Source organism: Rhinatrema bivittatum, chromosome 16 (assembly GCF_901001135.1).
Source record: "Rhinatrema bivittatum chromosome 16, aRhiBiv1.1, whole genome shotgun sequence".
Taxonomy (NCBI): domain Eukaryota; kingdom Metazoa; phylum Chordata; class Amphibia; order Gymnophiona; family Rhinatrematidae; genus Rhinatrema; species Rhinatrema bivittatum.
The window spans coordinates 23,768,501-23,783,645 of record NC_042630.1 but is presented as its reverse complement, the minus strand read 5'-3'; the positions used below and the strand labels follow the sequence as shown (position 1 = coordinate 23,783,645).

General features: G+C 47.6%; 1 protein-coding gene across 4 annotated transcripts in view; it reads right to left on the bottom strand.

The window, feature by feature from the left end:
* Nucleotides 1-15,145, bottom strand: part of CAMTA2 (calmodulin binding transcription activator 2) — a 119,351-nt gene that overhangs the window by 70,528 nt on the left and 33,678 nt on the right. For all 4 annotated transcript variants that reach the window (XM_029579351.1, XM_029579350.1, XM_029579349.1 and 1 more), the window contains 4 exons: nucleotides 13,572-13,725; nucleotides 12,039-12,179; nucleotides 8,090-9,462; nucleotides 7,433-7,559 (listed from right to left, as the gene is read on the bottom strand). In XM_029579351.1, coding sequence (XP_029435211.1) covers nucleotides 7,433-7,559; nucleotides 8,090-9,462; nucleotides 12,039-12,179; nucleotides 13,572-13,725 — 1,795 coding nt within the window. The remainder of the gene's footprint in view (nucleotides 1-7,432; nucleotides 7,560-8,089; nucleotides 9,463-12,038; nucleotides 12,180-13,571; nucleotides 13,726-15,145) is intronic.

The window sequence follows — 15,145 nt, the reverse complement described above, 5'->3', positions numbered from 1 at the left end:
ATCTTGCAAAGGAATTTGTTTTGCATGTTGAACTATTATTGTGCTTGTATATTTGTGTGGTGGGAAGTAATCTGAGAGCTTGGATTAATCCTGTGTGTAGTTTAAGATTTAAATTTAATCCAGAGTATATATTTATATGTTGAGAAAGTAAGTTTGAGAGTTTGCAAAGGTCGCTTGCTTGCTCTGGGAAGGTGTGACAGCTGGTTCCCCAACAAGTAGTCACTGGTGTTGGATTCCCACCCACACCAATCTTATCCCTATTAGAGGGAAAATGTTCAAACTAAAAGTCAATTAGGAATTTACAACAATGTGCAATCAACCCTGATTTTAGTAATTAACTAATATTAATCCTATTGCATGTCATTGACTAATTAGTGTACAATACACCTAATACATTTAGGGAATTTTACATTTAATTAGGTGTGCCAACTACTTAATCAGCTTTAAAAACTTCAGCAGCTCAACAAAATTAAGATGCAGACAGTCCAGCAACGAGAAGATGGCTATCTAGTCTTTTAGAGTGCATGCCATATGTATGATTACTTACCTGTTGTCTGTGTACACCTGGTGCAAAGAGAGTTCTTGGCTCTCAGAGAGCGAATCTGATCTGATGGAGCTGAGGCAGACAGAGAGGTATACAGAGGACACCTTCAGGGGCACTCGGGAGTGGTCCCAACTCGAGTCTGGCAGCCTTGTACTGCTTTGGAGGAGCAAATTCACCAAGTAGGAAACCATCACCATCATGTGGCAGGAGACAATTGTGAAGCTACAATTTGCCCACCGGTTGATGACTTATTCCTTTGTACCGAGAATGTCCCTACGGGCCTAGAAGGGAAGGGTTCAGCCTGCTGTTGTAGTTGGTGATAGAATTATCAGAAACGTAGATAGCTGGGTGGCTGATGGATGTGAGGGGTCACTTGGCTACCTTTCCTTCCTGATACGAAGGTAGTGGACCCCACATGCCACCTAGGTAGGGTTTTGGAGTGCGTGGGTACCAATGACGCAGGAAGGTCCAGGAGGTAAGAAATTGAAATTCAGAACCTCCAGGGTTGCATTCTCAGAAATACTTCCTATTCCACATGTAGGACTTCAGAGAGCAGCAGAATGAGATGATGGTGCAGGGAAAGCAGCTTTAGATTTGTTAAGAACTGGGGAACGTTCTGGGGAAGGGGGAGCCTATTCAGATGGGATGGGTTCCACCTTAAACAGGGTGGAACCCAGATACTGGCACTAACATTTAAAATGAGATAAGAGCAGTGTTTAAATTAGACCATGGCAGAAAGCCAATAATTGCTCAGAGGTACATGGTTCAGCAGGAGGTATCTTCCAATGATATTTGCAAAACAGGGAAGTCAGAATATCCCAGTACAGAGGTTGTGGTTAAGGCTGAAGTAGCCCAGATGGATTTAAATAAAGAACATAGATATGAATACAGACTGGCTGTATCATCTGCTAATAACTAGGATGTGAATACAAATAAAATTAGAAATACAAATAAAAGAATTACTTTAAAACGTCTATATGCAAATGCCAGACATCTGAAAAATAAGATTGGCGAGTCTGACTGTATGGAATCTCAGAGATCTGATGGAAGAAGGATAACTAATGGGATACTGGGATAGCATGGTATAAATTATATTGACACGACAGGGCAGATCAACTTGGTGGAGTGGGGGGAGCACTATATGTAAAGGATAGCATAGATAAAAGTCCTGCAATAAACAAAATGCATTGTGAAATCCTTTTGGATGAAATTCCATGTGCGACAGGTAAAGGTATAGCAGTGGGTGTATACTTCCATCCACCTGGCCAAGTTGAAGAAACAGACTATGAAATGCTAATTGAAATTAGAAAGGCAAATAAAATTGTCAATCCAAAAATAATGAATAATTCAATCACCCACTATTAATTGGATCAATGTCTCATGAGGATAATAGAGACCTTAAGTTTCTAAATGTCACTAAACAGCTAGTCCTAGAATTAACAAGAGGAGGAGATATTTTATATCTAATCCTTGGTGAAACGAGGAACCTGATACAAGGGGTTAACTGTGTTGGGGCCGCCTGGAATAGTGATCATGATGCAATCACATTTGAAATAACTACTGGAGGGAGGACATTAAGTAAAATTACTACAGTAGCATTTAACTTTAAAAAGTGTCATTATAACAGAATAAGAAAATAAATTAGAAAGAAACTAAAAGGAACAGTTGCCAAGGTTAAAAGTTTGCATGAGGTGCGGGCATTGTTTAAATACAGTAATTTGAAAATCCAGATTAAATGTATTTCGAGCATTAAAAAAAACTGAGAAAGACCAAAAGACTGCAAATATGATTTAATGGTAATGTGAAAAAGGCAGTTAAAGCCAAAAGGACTTCTTTCATGAAAGCAGATCCAACTGAAGAAAATAGGCAAGAGCATAAGTATAAGAGCATAAGCATAAGTATAAGAGCATAAGAATAAGAGCCCCCCTGACTCAGCTTTGTTTATACTAATAATTGTTCTTCTGTCTCAAGCCTTTCCTTCCTTCCAGCAGTCTATGCTTCCAAGTTTAATTTCCCTGTTAAATGTAACTTTGTCTTTCATGTTCAACCTATTGTTTGGTTACTGTTCTTGGTTCAGTTCCCCAGTTCGATGTAAACCGATCTGATATGGTCACCACCATGAAGGTCGGTATAGAAAAGTGTTAAATAAATAAATAAATAAATAAATAAATAAATAAGTACTGGCAAGATAAATGTAAAGCAGTAGTGAGCTAGGCCAAGAAGAAATGTATTTTACCTGATAATTTCCTTTCTTTGAGTCCAGCTAGACCAGATAGAAATCAACAGGTTTGCTGACGTCACACCTGTGCTGACCTCAGCTTGCCAGTATTACCTGTTTAATTCATCAATTCACAAAATTTCCTTACTCCCTCAAACCAGGGGGCTTCCAAGGAGACAAACAAGCCAGACAACTATTTACAGCATCAGGGTTAATGTGCCTCTTGAAGAACTCACAACACATCTTATCCCAAATACAAATTTCTGAAATTAAACATTTGGCAGATCAGGGTGGGTCCTGGACTCACGGAAAGGAAATCAGGTAAGAACAAATTTCTCCTTCCTCTTCATCCAGCCATATCAATCCAAACATATGGGGGCAGATTTTCAAAGCCCTGGGACGTGCATATGTCGCGGGGCTTTCAAAAATGGGCTGCCCGGGGGTGGGGCTTGGAGCGTGGCAGTGGTCCAGGGATGAATCCTCCGGCACAGCGGCCTGTGCCGGGGGATGGCGAGCCGGCGCGCAAGTTACGCCTGCCTCGGGCAGGTAGGGGGGGGATTTAGTTAGGGCTGTGGGGTGGGTTAGATAGGGGAAGGGAAGGTGGGAGGGGGGGCCGGAGAAAAAGTTCCCTTCAAGGCGGCTGCCCTCAGGCTTGGCGCGCGCAAGGTGCACATGTGTGCAGTTTAAAAATCTGGCCCATGGGTTATATACCTAAGTCGCTCCTGAAATGAGCAGATCCAAATTAAAGTGCTTAAAAAAGGAATGTAAAGAGGACCATGTTGCCACTTTACCAATCTCCTGCAGAGAAACTAAGCAGAACTCTGCCCACGATGCTACTTAGGCTCTCTAGTGCAATGCACTCTGAACTTCTTGATTATAGCCTTACCCTTATCAGCGTAGGCCACTGTAACTATCTCCTTAATCCAATGTGGCAAAGCTGTTTTGGTTGTCACTTCTCCTGTCTTTGAACCACTGAACACCACAAAGATGGTTCAGTTTCCTCAGATAACATAAAATAATCCTTCTCGTATCCAAACAATGAAGCTGTGCATACTCCTCTTCACTTGAATCTCTGCTAAAGAAGAGCAGATGCACTACTTGTTTAAGATGAAAGGCTGATACCACTTTTGGAAAAAAAGGCACCATACAAATATTAATCACATCCTTTGTGAACATGAAAAATGATTTCAAACAAAAAAGCGCCTGCCATTCTGAAATCCTCCTAGCTGGACAGATATCCACCAAGAAAATGGTCTCCAGAGTTTGCGTGTGTGCAGTACGTGTGCAAGGGATGTCTTTGTGAGCAACAGCATGTGTGAGAGCTTGTGTGTGTGCGCATGAGTGAGGCTGCATGGGTCCAAGAAGGTAGCTGCTGCTGCTACCTGAGAGAGAGAGAGAGCATGCAAGAACATATAGGGGAGCGGGGGCATGAGAGTGTCTGCGAGTCTGAGAGAGAGGGATTGGGAGCCTGCTTGTGTGTGCCTGTGAGAGAGAGAGAGATTGAGAGCCTGCAAGCCTGCCTGTGTGTGTGCCTGAGAGAGACTGACAGCCTGCATGCCTGCTTGTGTATGTGCCTTGAGAGAGAGATTGAGAGCCTGCAAGCCTTCTTGTGTGTGTGCCTTGAGAGAGAGATTGGGAGCCTACTTGTGTGTGTGCCTGTGTGAGAGAGAAAGAGAGGCTGGGAGACTGCTTGAGTGTGTGCTCATACTCATTCACAAAAGCTCTTACACACTCTCTCTTCTCTACCCCCCTCCCCCCTCCCTCCCTGAACATGCATTTTGCCAGCAGCAGCAGCAGTCTCTTCTTTTTGGCTCTGCCGCAGCCACCTCTCTTCTACTGCATGGATCGACCTTCTCTCTCCAGCCACGTGGCCCGGGCCCAACGCAGCAACTTTCTCTTTCTGGCCACATGTCCTGGGCCCGAAATAGCAACGTTTTCTCTTTGGCTGCGCAACCGGGAACCTTTCTTCAGCCGTGTGCCCCAGGCCCATTCACCAGCCTTCTTTCTTCAGCTGGGATTGAAAAAAAAAATAGTGGGGCTGCTGAGACTTGGGACTCAGGAGCCGTGTGTGTCTTGTGTTACACCAATGCCCTTGCTGCAGTGTAACATTATGGTGGAGAAAGAAGTGGGGAAGGGAGACTACAGCGGCACAGTATAGATCGGCCCAGTGGTTGAGAAGCTCTGGTCTAGATAAAGTTCAACCACAATTCCTTCTTGGTGCAGTGCTGCTGTCACTCCTACCATTACCTTTGAAGAGGTCTTGGGGCCATGGCAAACCCAAAAGGCAGAGCCGGAAACTGAAAATGACCACCAAGGACTGCAAAGCAAAGATGTTCCTGATGGCCTTCTCTTACTGGGATGTGCAAATATGCTTCAAGGTCCCCATGACCAATTTCAAGGTCTCCATTCAGAAATGCAAGACCCACAAGGACTTGTTGACTTATTTCAGATTCAGAATTGGACCACAAAATAAATTGAATACCAGCCCTGGCCCCATTGGTCCCTCTGGACAGACACAACAACTCCTTTGAGAAAGAGACAATTGAGCGTTATCCTGAATGCCTCCTCTTTCTTGGCAGAGCAACAATAGGACATAAAAAAAGCATCTAAAATAGTTCAGGAAAACTCCAAGGCATAACTGCCCCATATTGCTTTTAGCTTTTTTCTCTGACTCCATCTGCTGGAAGGGAGGTATAACCCAGCAGTCTGGACTGATCTGGGTACATACAGGGAACTGGACTTATCTCTGCTTAAAAATTGTACAGATGCTTGCCTATCATCTGAGCCACTGGAAGCTCGGAAGGATTCTGCCATCCCTATGGGTCCATCTTTACCTCCTTTTTTAGATGAATGAAATGATTGAAACCTACTAAATGGTCTAGGCCTCCAACTGCTTGAAGACCTTGTTTGTGCCTCTTGAAATCCCGATATCTATTATTACGGGCCTGCATTGGATGCAAGGTTCCTTTAGGCCTGTCTTTTGGGAATCTAGGAATTTTGCAATCTCCCTCCCAAACTTTGGCATTTTCTCAAAGTCTTTACCAAACAACAGATTTCCTTTAAAAGGAAGTTTCATCAAATTTACCTCAGAAATTGAATCCATTGACAGTTCCGCAACCAATGATGTGCACACCAAGCCAAAGGAAGCATCAGCTAGAAAGTTTGCTCCCAGTTCTATCTGGGATGCCTCTTCCAAGATTGAGCTACTGCTCTCTAAGGCACCTTCCTGAACCCGCTGTGACGCAAGCAAACCAGACCTTGCCCTAAAACAGCTGCAAGCAGCACCTGAAGCACCATACTAGAAGCCCCAAAGACTTGTTTTAATACCGACTATGTTCCAATCTTGCACATCCTTAAGAGCTGCGCCCCCTAGTGCATCTACCACTGGGGATCTAAATTTCTCCCTCTCCCGAGAAACTGATTTAGCCCAGAAGCACCGTCCTTTAAAACTGGCTTCTAGAGACACCCATTCAAGATCAATAAGATCCCTGATTGCCTTATGCAGGGGAAAAGGATCACGAGGGCATGTCCTAATGGAGTCTTCAGTCGAGCTAGGGAGTTCCTCTTTTTTTCATCCTTCGCAATATTCTCAGCCGCCAAGCCCGCCGCAACGCAGGAGAGAAAGGGATTCTGCCGCACTGTACCGGCCTCTGCCCCTTGCGGCCACCACACATCAACTGTGGACCCCGCTGCAAACTCCGTAGTTGCATTTTCTCTGTTCTTTTTATTCATTTATTTTTTTTTAAACAACCCAGAGAGAGTAAAGGAGGAGGGGGGATGAGGGGGTCAGCGGGGGAGAAGAGACAACTCACCATAGGTATGGGAGCAGGAAAAAATCGTATAGGGGGGGAGAAGACAGAGTAAAACTCCTCATTCTCCTTTAAAGCAATGCTCCATGGCCAATCCCAAACCAGGGACTCCTTCAGGGGTTGGGAGTCATTAAGAGCTTGCCCTTCTCCAGGGGTCTGACCTCCGATTGACCACCCAGCCGCTGCACTAGTTCAGTCCTACCATCTGCTGGAGGCAGAATACTGGATTCCTGCTGCCAGCACCACCTCCTAACTAGTGGCTGAGATGTCACACAGGAAAGCAAGTGTTGTCTGCTTCCATATGCTGGTAGGGGAAATAACCCACTTGTCGTGGCTGGACTAGATGGAAAACATTATTAGCCAGGTGGACTAGGGAATGCCATTTTTATCCCTGGGAATAAGTAACAAGAAATAGATCTACTTATTGGTCATCTGGACTGGCCACTGTTGGAGACAGGATGCTGGGCTTGATGGACCTTGGTATGAGCCAGCAGGGTATAACTTATGTAAGGATGGGGGGGGGGGGGGGGGTGCAGCTGGTTTTAGAAAGCAGGATATCTGCAAGGACTTGGGGGGGGGGAGAGGCACTTAGAAGGTGAGAGAGAGCAGGCAATCGGTAAGGAAAGGGCAAAGGACTTGAGAGGTGAGAGACAGCAGGCAACTGGAAACAATGGGGCAGAGGATGTAGGATGTATGAGAGAGCAGATCAGTAAGGGTGGGGCTGGGAGATGCAGGAATTTAGTAAGGATGAGGTGGAGGATGTGGAAGGTAGGAAATCAATAAAGGCGGGGCCTAGGGAGATCAGGAAGTGTGAGAGATGGGGCGCAGGGGGATGTGTCAGAAACAACTGAGGATGCTCACCTGGACAGTAGCAGCGCAGAACCCCAGACTGAATGAGTGAAGCAGGAACAGAGATCTGATCGAAGATACAGGAGTACTGCTCCGTGTCCTCCTGCCACGGGCCCGTGATCAGCACCTTCACACCCCCCTGGAAAGAAATCAGATAAGAATAGAGGAGGAGCAGATAACCAGAGGGCTCGGGGGGGGGGGGGGTGTACGGTTCTGTATTCCTACACTGCCCTCAGATGTCCCGCTTACTTGACTCAGTAGGCACTGCCTCACTAACAGTTGGCACCTGCAGATAAAGCATGGGCCAATCCCGGGGGGGAATCACAGAGGGCACAGGCCAATTGCAGGAGGAGATCCCAGCCTGAGGTCACAAGGTACGAGCTAAATTACCAGGGGAGCTTGCACAGAAGAGCATAGTCAAACACAGGGGAGATCACAGTAGCTCAGAAAGCACAACTCAAGCAGAGGGGAGAGGCTCAATGATCCAAACATAGTCAGAGCACAAGCGAGAAGGGTTCAGAGGGGTTGGTGCAAAGACCGAAGATCTTTCCAGCCCCTGTAACAAGCAGGGAGAGGGGAGCCGTCTCTCATCCTGTCAGTGCACCAGAGTGCAGCCCTTTCTAGGCGATGATATCTGTGCCCTCCTCCTGCCCTCAGTCCCCAGCTCACCTCGGGATAGGACCATTCCGGGGAGAAGTCCGTGATGCAGACCAGTGGCGGCGCCGGTGGTGCTGTTTCTGGCACAGCCTGCGTGGCCGACTCCGAGAATCCTGCCACAGGAAGAGGGAAACTGGCATGCGGGGATATGTCCGGCTGGCTCTGCACCTCACAGAAGTTGTCATCAGCTCCCCTCCCTTCCTCCTCCTCCTCTGGCAGAAGATCGGAAATAATGTCTGGGAACTGGCTGTCGAAAGTGATGTTGAAGTTCCCAATGTGGAGGTTGATGGCTGTTGGAGCTGCCACGGGAGCAGCTGCAGGGGAGGAGGCAGGGCCCAGCTCATTCTGGATGGCGGAGTACAGGTCGTGCATGCCAGACGCAGCTGCAGCACTCGTGTCCGCAGCCCCCCTATCGCTGGTGGAGTGGGAGCTGGTATCCATGGGGGTCTCTCTCTCTGGGACCCCAGGCTTGCAGGGTCCAGCAGGAGGCTGGAGCTCTTCCTTCACACTGTTCCCACCCTCCTCTTCTTGCTGCTGGAAGCGGGACTCAATTCCCTGGCCCCGCCCCCCCTCCTCATCGTCCTGGATAAAGAAAGGGTTTCTGGGACCCCCAGATGGCAGTGGAGGACCGTAGAGGAAAGGTTTTGGGGTCCCGTGATCTGGTTTCTCCAGCCTGGGCGGCAGCAGCGTGGAAGAGAAAAGTCCTGCATGCTCTGGAATCTTGCTCTCACTCTGCGGGGGTGGCTCGCCGGCAGGGGCTGGGCTGAAAGAAGCCCCGCCCCCATAAGTCTGCCCCCGCCTGGGGCTGTTGAGGAAGGAATCTGGGTCGAAGCAGGCGGTTGGACTGTCTGCTGTGTCCATGCTCGCCTCCAGATTCTGCGAGAGCAGCAGACCTGGGCTGGGCAGTAGAGCCAGGCCCGAGGCTGGAGCCAGGGCCAGCTCAGGGCCCCCGGGTGTCAAAGCCGTGCTGCCAGCTTCAGGTACAATCAGGTGCTGGCTGGGGGTCAGCGTCAGGGGCTTCTCAGGGGCCAGGCTGGTCATGACGATGACCGCATTGCGTGGGAGCGTGCAGGCCACAGAGCCTACAGGCATGCTGCTGCCCGTCAGACCCACGCTGCTCAGCTCCCGCTCCCCGTAGGCCGCGGGAGAGCTGTGTGCAGAATCGGGAGTCTCTGAGGAGGACGAGGAGGATATCTCGTTGCCACCACCGCTGCCCTGGGCGACACTCTTCCCCAGTCTGCCCTCCTTTGTGTCCGGCTCGGTTTTGGCATCAATGTTCTGCACCTCAGTCAGAGCTGGATAGGGGCAAGGCCGAACCTCCACCTTCAGGGAGATGATACGATGCTTGGTGTTGCCGAACTTGTGAGGGAGATGGCCAGGCGTCCCTGAAATGGGAAGAGAAGTAAAGGCACAGTTATAGTCCAGTCACAGAAACATGCAGAATGATGGCAGATAGACACCTTCAGTCCCACCCAGTCTCTGCCCCATTCTTCTTTACTTCACAACCACAGATCCTGCATGATCTCCGATTTAGCTCCTCTTTCCCCTTCCACCAAGGATCCTCTGTGTCCATCCCAGGTTTTATGCCCTCCCCCCACTGAGGACCCTGAGTCCATCCCAATTTTAACCCTCGCTCACCCAAAGCCGAGAACCCACTCTGCATGTCCCAGGACCCAAATTCCCAAGATCTACACCTAATCTCACACCCTAAATATTTAACCCTCCCATTCACCCATTTGAAGGGCAAAGTTCTTTTCAGTTTACATCTGATGTCAGATTCAAGATTTCCGATTTGTCCTCATTCACTGTGAAACCCCAAACCCTCCCATCCAGCAGAATATGGAGCGAAACCTCAGGGTTGGAGATGGTAAATAACAAATCATCCGCAAATAGAGACATTTTAAAGAATGTGACCCAATAGGAACTCCAGCAATTTTATCAAGGGTCCTAATCCAAGAAGCAAAAGGCTCTAGCGAGAGAGCAAACAACAATGGGGGAAGTGGCCGCTCCCCCCGCCTGGTAGCTCGTTCCACTTCAAAAAAAGTCTGAATACCCTCCATTAACCCTTCTGCTCGCTTTGGGGTGCTGATAAAACGCCTTCTTCCAGGTCCAAGCCCAACCCGATTGAGAACTTGAAACAAATATGTACAGTGCACTCTGTTGAACACCTACTCAGCATCCACCGCCAACAACACAGCAGGTATATGTTGTTTCCAAACCCACCACATTATGGTAGGAACCCTACGGACGTTATCAGCTCCTAATCTACCAGGGACAAAACCAGATTGATCCCCATGAATAAGTAAAGGAGCTGCCAGGCTTAACCTGCGCGCCAGCACCTTAGTAAGGAGTTTTGTTTTTTTTTTAATTTTGCATTTTCAGATATATTACAATATCAAATTAAAAGAAAATAAGAGATCATACATCATTTCCGATCAGAGATATCATTTCAAACAAGCAAATTATTATAATCTACATCTAGATCTCTAGTCACAAAGTAAATGGGAGCCAAGAACAAGAATTAGGAAAAAGGAGCTCTAAAACAATACTATCATATTTAAGAGGCATTACCAACGCCTATGACAATTCCATCCTTTAGATTCCCCCCTCTATATGCCTCTGTCTCCATCTGCTGGCAGGGATGAATAAACCCAGGAGTCTGGACTGCTCCGGGTACGTACAGGGAATATGAAGTTGCAACGAAAATGTAAATGTATTCTAAGAAACCAAAGCATCACAGCACTGAATTTGCCAACAACTCTACATTATATACAACCTATCAGTATGAGCGGACTCTCCTCCACAATGGGTGGGTCTCTCGACTGATCTGTGGTATTCCAAGAACGAAAATTAGCAGGTAAGAACCAATTTTCCTTTCCTGTTCATACCCCAGATCAGTCCAGGCTCCTGGGATGTACCCAAGCTCCCTTAACCTGGGTGGGATCATGAGAGTCCCGCTCTAGAACACTCTCACCAAAACACATGGTATCTGGAGTCTGGACATCTAACCAATAGTGTCAGGCGAAAGTGTGCAATGACTTCCAAGTACCTACTCTGCAGATCTCTTGTGGGGACACCTGCTGGATTCGGCCCAAGAGGTCATCTGAGAACAAGTCAAATGAGCCCTCAACCCCTCCAGCACAGGACGACCCTTACAAATATAAGCCAAGTCAATCGCCTCTTTTAGCCAGCGCGCAATCGTAGCTTTTGATTTATTCTATTTATTTATTTAGTGCTTTTTTATACCGACATTCATGACACCGATCCATATCATATCGGTTTACAAGAAACAATGGGGCAATAACGTTAACATAAACAAATAAAGCGAAAAGTTACAATAAAACAGGGGCACTCGAACTGGGAGGAGGAAGAGCCAGAGGCATGAGTAACTCAGAACTAAATAATATCAGGTCATATGCTCAGGACTAAATAATATCATATATATAAGTAATATCATATACTCAGGACTATGCCTTACACCCCTTTTTAGGGCCAATTGGTCTGCAGGTTTCACACCATTACCATCTGCTGTAGACAGAGATAAACCGAGAGACTGCAGGTGGCACACTAAGTTACATGGCAGTGTCAGTGAAACTTTTCTCTGTCTCCATCTGCTGGCAGGGAGGCCAAACCCAGGAGTCTGGACTGATCTGGATAAGAACAGGAAGGACACATTTGTAGCAGGTTCCAGAGGAAGCCACAGTTAACTCCCAGGTAGTTGAGAAAAATGGTTCATGGCTCCGCAGTCCAGTAAAGCCTGGTTCTGACTGTGCTAGAAGCCCAAAGAACAGAAGGAACTTACCACTCAGGACCCCACTTTCAGCTCTAGGGCTATTTAGCTTGCAGGTAGTGCCTCATGCTACCCTCAGGGGCTGTTACACAGATGGAGGGGAGAGGGCACTTTATTAATCTCAGGGGCTGTTACAAGGTGGGGAGGGATGCGAGAGTACCCCATACTAACCTCGGGGGCTGTTGCATAAGCAGGCATGTGTACGCAGCTGTGGTTTGGCCTGGTGGTTTTCCAGAATCTGGTGCACCAGCTGTTCGATGGAAAATTCAGTGGTTCCATTTCCATTGCTGCATGTCCATTTGATCCCATGAACTGCAAGGATGGAAAGACAGAGAGAGAGAGTTACCTCCCTTCCAGTAATGTCTCAGAGTGTCCAACTGCAACTAATAGGTAGAATAAAGCCTTAGCTGTAGTTCACATGATAGTCTTCAGATGGCACTGTTGCTCCACAAAATACATTCTTACAAACTAAAATCCTTGCGAACTTCATCCTTGTATCCTGATGGGCGTTACTCCCAGAAAAGTTCAAGAGAGAATTCAGAAAACACCTTCAAAAGCAGCATGCAAAAAATCACCCATAATGTATAGGCACTGCACATCATTCTCACATGGACTACATTAACTTGCATAATGCACCATCAGTGGTGACCCCCAGGACCAAAGCCAGTCCTACAACGCACTGCCAGTCATGCCCCCAAAACAGTAGCCTTGTAATGCGCCCCCTGCTGCCTGAGGATTACAACCACCCCTGTGACACACTGCCCGTTAGGCTCCCAAGTACGTCCCTCATAGCGCACAGCCGGACTACAGTAACCCCAATAATGCACTGCTAGTCACATCCATGATTCCAATAATCCTGTAAGCCCTCCCCCAGCCCGGCATGACCCTGAGGACTACAGTAACTCCTTAAAATGCATCTCCTCTCATGGCCCCAGGAGAACAGTAACTCCCAGAATGTACCGCCCCTCTGCCAGTTATCTCACAAGGGAGCACAGCAAGGCCTGGGTCTGAGCAATGGTTCAGAGGTCATTTCTGAGATGTACTCATCCATGCTGCACAAATACACAGACGTGGCCTTAAGCAACAGGAGCAGAAAAATGTGCCTTCAAGGATAAGAGCTAAAAACTTGCTTATTTGGGTAAGTAAGAAACAGCAGAAAAAGTGCTAAACATAACCAGAAGCCGTACTGGTCTTTGCAAGCTAAGAATACTGCTGTGCTATCAGGAAAACAGTGGTATCAGATTATACACTTATCTCTTGCCATTACTCTACTTTTCCCACCACCTGCCATGTCCTCAACTACAATAACCCCGTAATGCACTGCCTGCAATGACAGTAACCCTGTAACCCACCATCCGTCATGCCCCTAAGGACAATTACCTTGTAATGTACCACTCATCAGTATATCCGTAATGCACTGTCTGTCACATAATCCTGCAATTCACTGTCCATTGTGACCCAAAGCATCACCTGTCATGTCCCCAAGGACAGAACCCTTGTAACACAGTCTGCCCTGTCCCCAGAGGTGTACAATACCCTCCAGTAACATGCTGTCCTGTCTTCAAACAGGAGATTAAGACTCAATTATCTACTTCTTGGTGGCAGGGCAGGTGGGGCAGGAACTCCAATAACTCCCTGCCTGCTGTAGCTGACTCGGGATCAGCAGTGCTATCAGGGCTCTTTAGGTCACAAGAGATCTCTTACACATGGGCTTCAGCTGGTTGATCAGCTCCTCCTTGGACCATTTCAGCCATTCTTTCCTGTCGCTGTTAATGGAGCACAGGATGGGGCCACAGATCTTCCCGCAGTCCTCCATGGCTGGCACATTCAGATAGTGGACCAGGACGATGTCAGGGTTCTGCAAGAGAGAGAGAGAGAGAGTATGCCTCAGCATTCAACTCTGCTGCTGCACCGTCGACAACGCCAACAGCATCCAACTGGACGTCTCTCTCAGGCTCACACCACTCTTGGATACTGGACAGGGCTGAGCAGGAAGGGGGTGGAGGGTTATTTCCCTGGAGTACATAACAGTCAAAGAGACCTGTGACTGTGTCCCTTCAGCTGCAGGAAGAATAAAGCAAGTGTTTGAGCTAGACATGGCCGGCAGGAGGAGAAATGGGCCCCCCATCGCCCACAGGGGAAAAAAAAAAAAAAAGTCACAACGCGGGAAGTGGAGAGCAGCGGATTTTCGCAGGAGGCAGCGTGCGGCTGCGAGGAATATCCCCGCCAACTCAAGGTTACCACCGCCACTGTCAATTCTACCACAGGCAGCAGCTAAAAGCAACTAAGACAAGCCACGAGAGCGCAAAGAACCATAAAACGAATGCTGCCCAGGAGCTGGCCTGCATCGCACGATGGCAAACCCTCCCGCCTCACAGCGATGGTCGGGAGACCATGCAAAGACTCATGCTTTACATCCAGCAGGGGGATAGATGGGGGATTTTCATGCCGATCAACTCGGCAGCCCTCCCCTAGTGCCCTCTGATTTATTTATAACAGCAAAGGGCAGTTCAACAGAAGAAACTCGGATCTTTCTGTAGAGACTAAAATCTCAAAATAGAGGGATTGTAATGATTTTGTTTCTTCTTATGTTAAAAAAAATCTCAAAACAGAAAGGAACTGGTGACTCTTCCAGGAACTGTTTAAAAGCTTGTGAATCCCCCTTCAGATACAGCATGGGCAGCGGGAGAGCGGCTTTTCACACTGATATATGTAAAGCATGTATACAGCACAAACAGCTGAACCTGGGGAAGGACAGTGGGTTTGGCCATAACTAAACAGCCCTACGCATATAAAAAACCCCAAAAACAAAGACACGAAAGATAAGATATGAAACAGAAAAGGAGACTAGGGAATAAAGCCCGTCAGACATGGACATTTGCCCCCCTCTAATTAAACTGGCGTAAAGAGCTCAATAAAGAACGGAGTCCTAGCGACCCCGTCCGCCCCACGCCTAAAACTCCACCCTGGCAAAGCATGGCACCATCTCACGGGGAGGGTTTCTCAGAGAAGGAGTTTATAAAATATGCACAGAGAAGGCAGCCCAGCATTGCTGTGCGAGAGAGAGAGAGAGAAGGAGCGATATGAGCCAATCAAACAGACGATATCCAGAGAAGAGGTTTCTAGGGGCGTGGCAGAAGGAAATATTCCTTCAGGGAAGAAGGGTGGTGGCTGAGCAGAATGGTTTCCCAGAGGACAGAATTCACAAAAGCATGGGGTAATGGCAGATTAGGGATTGCTCAATTGTAAACTGCTTAGTCTTTCAAGGAAGCCAAGGT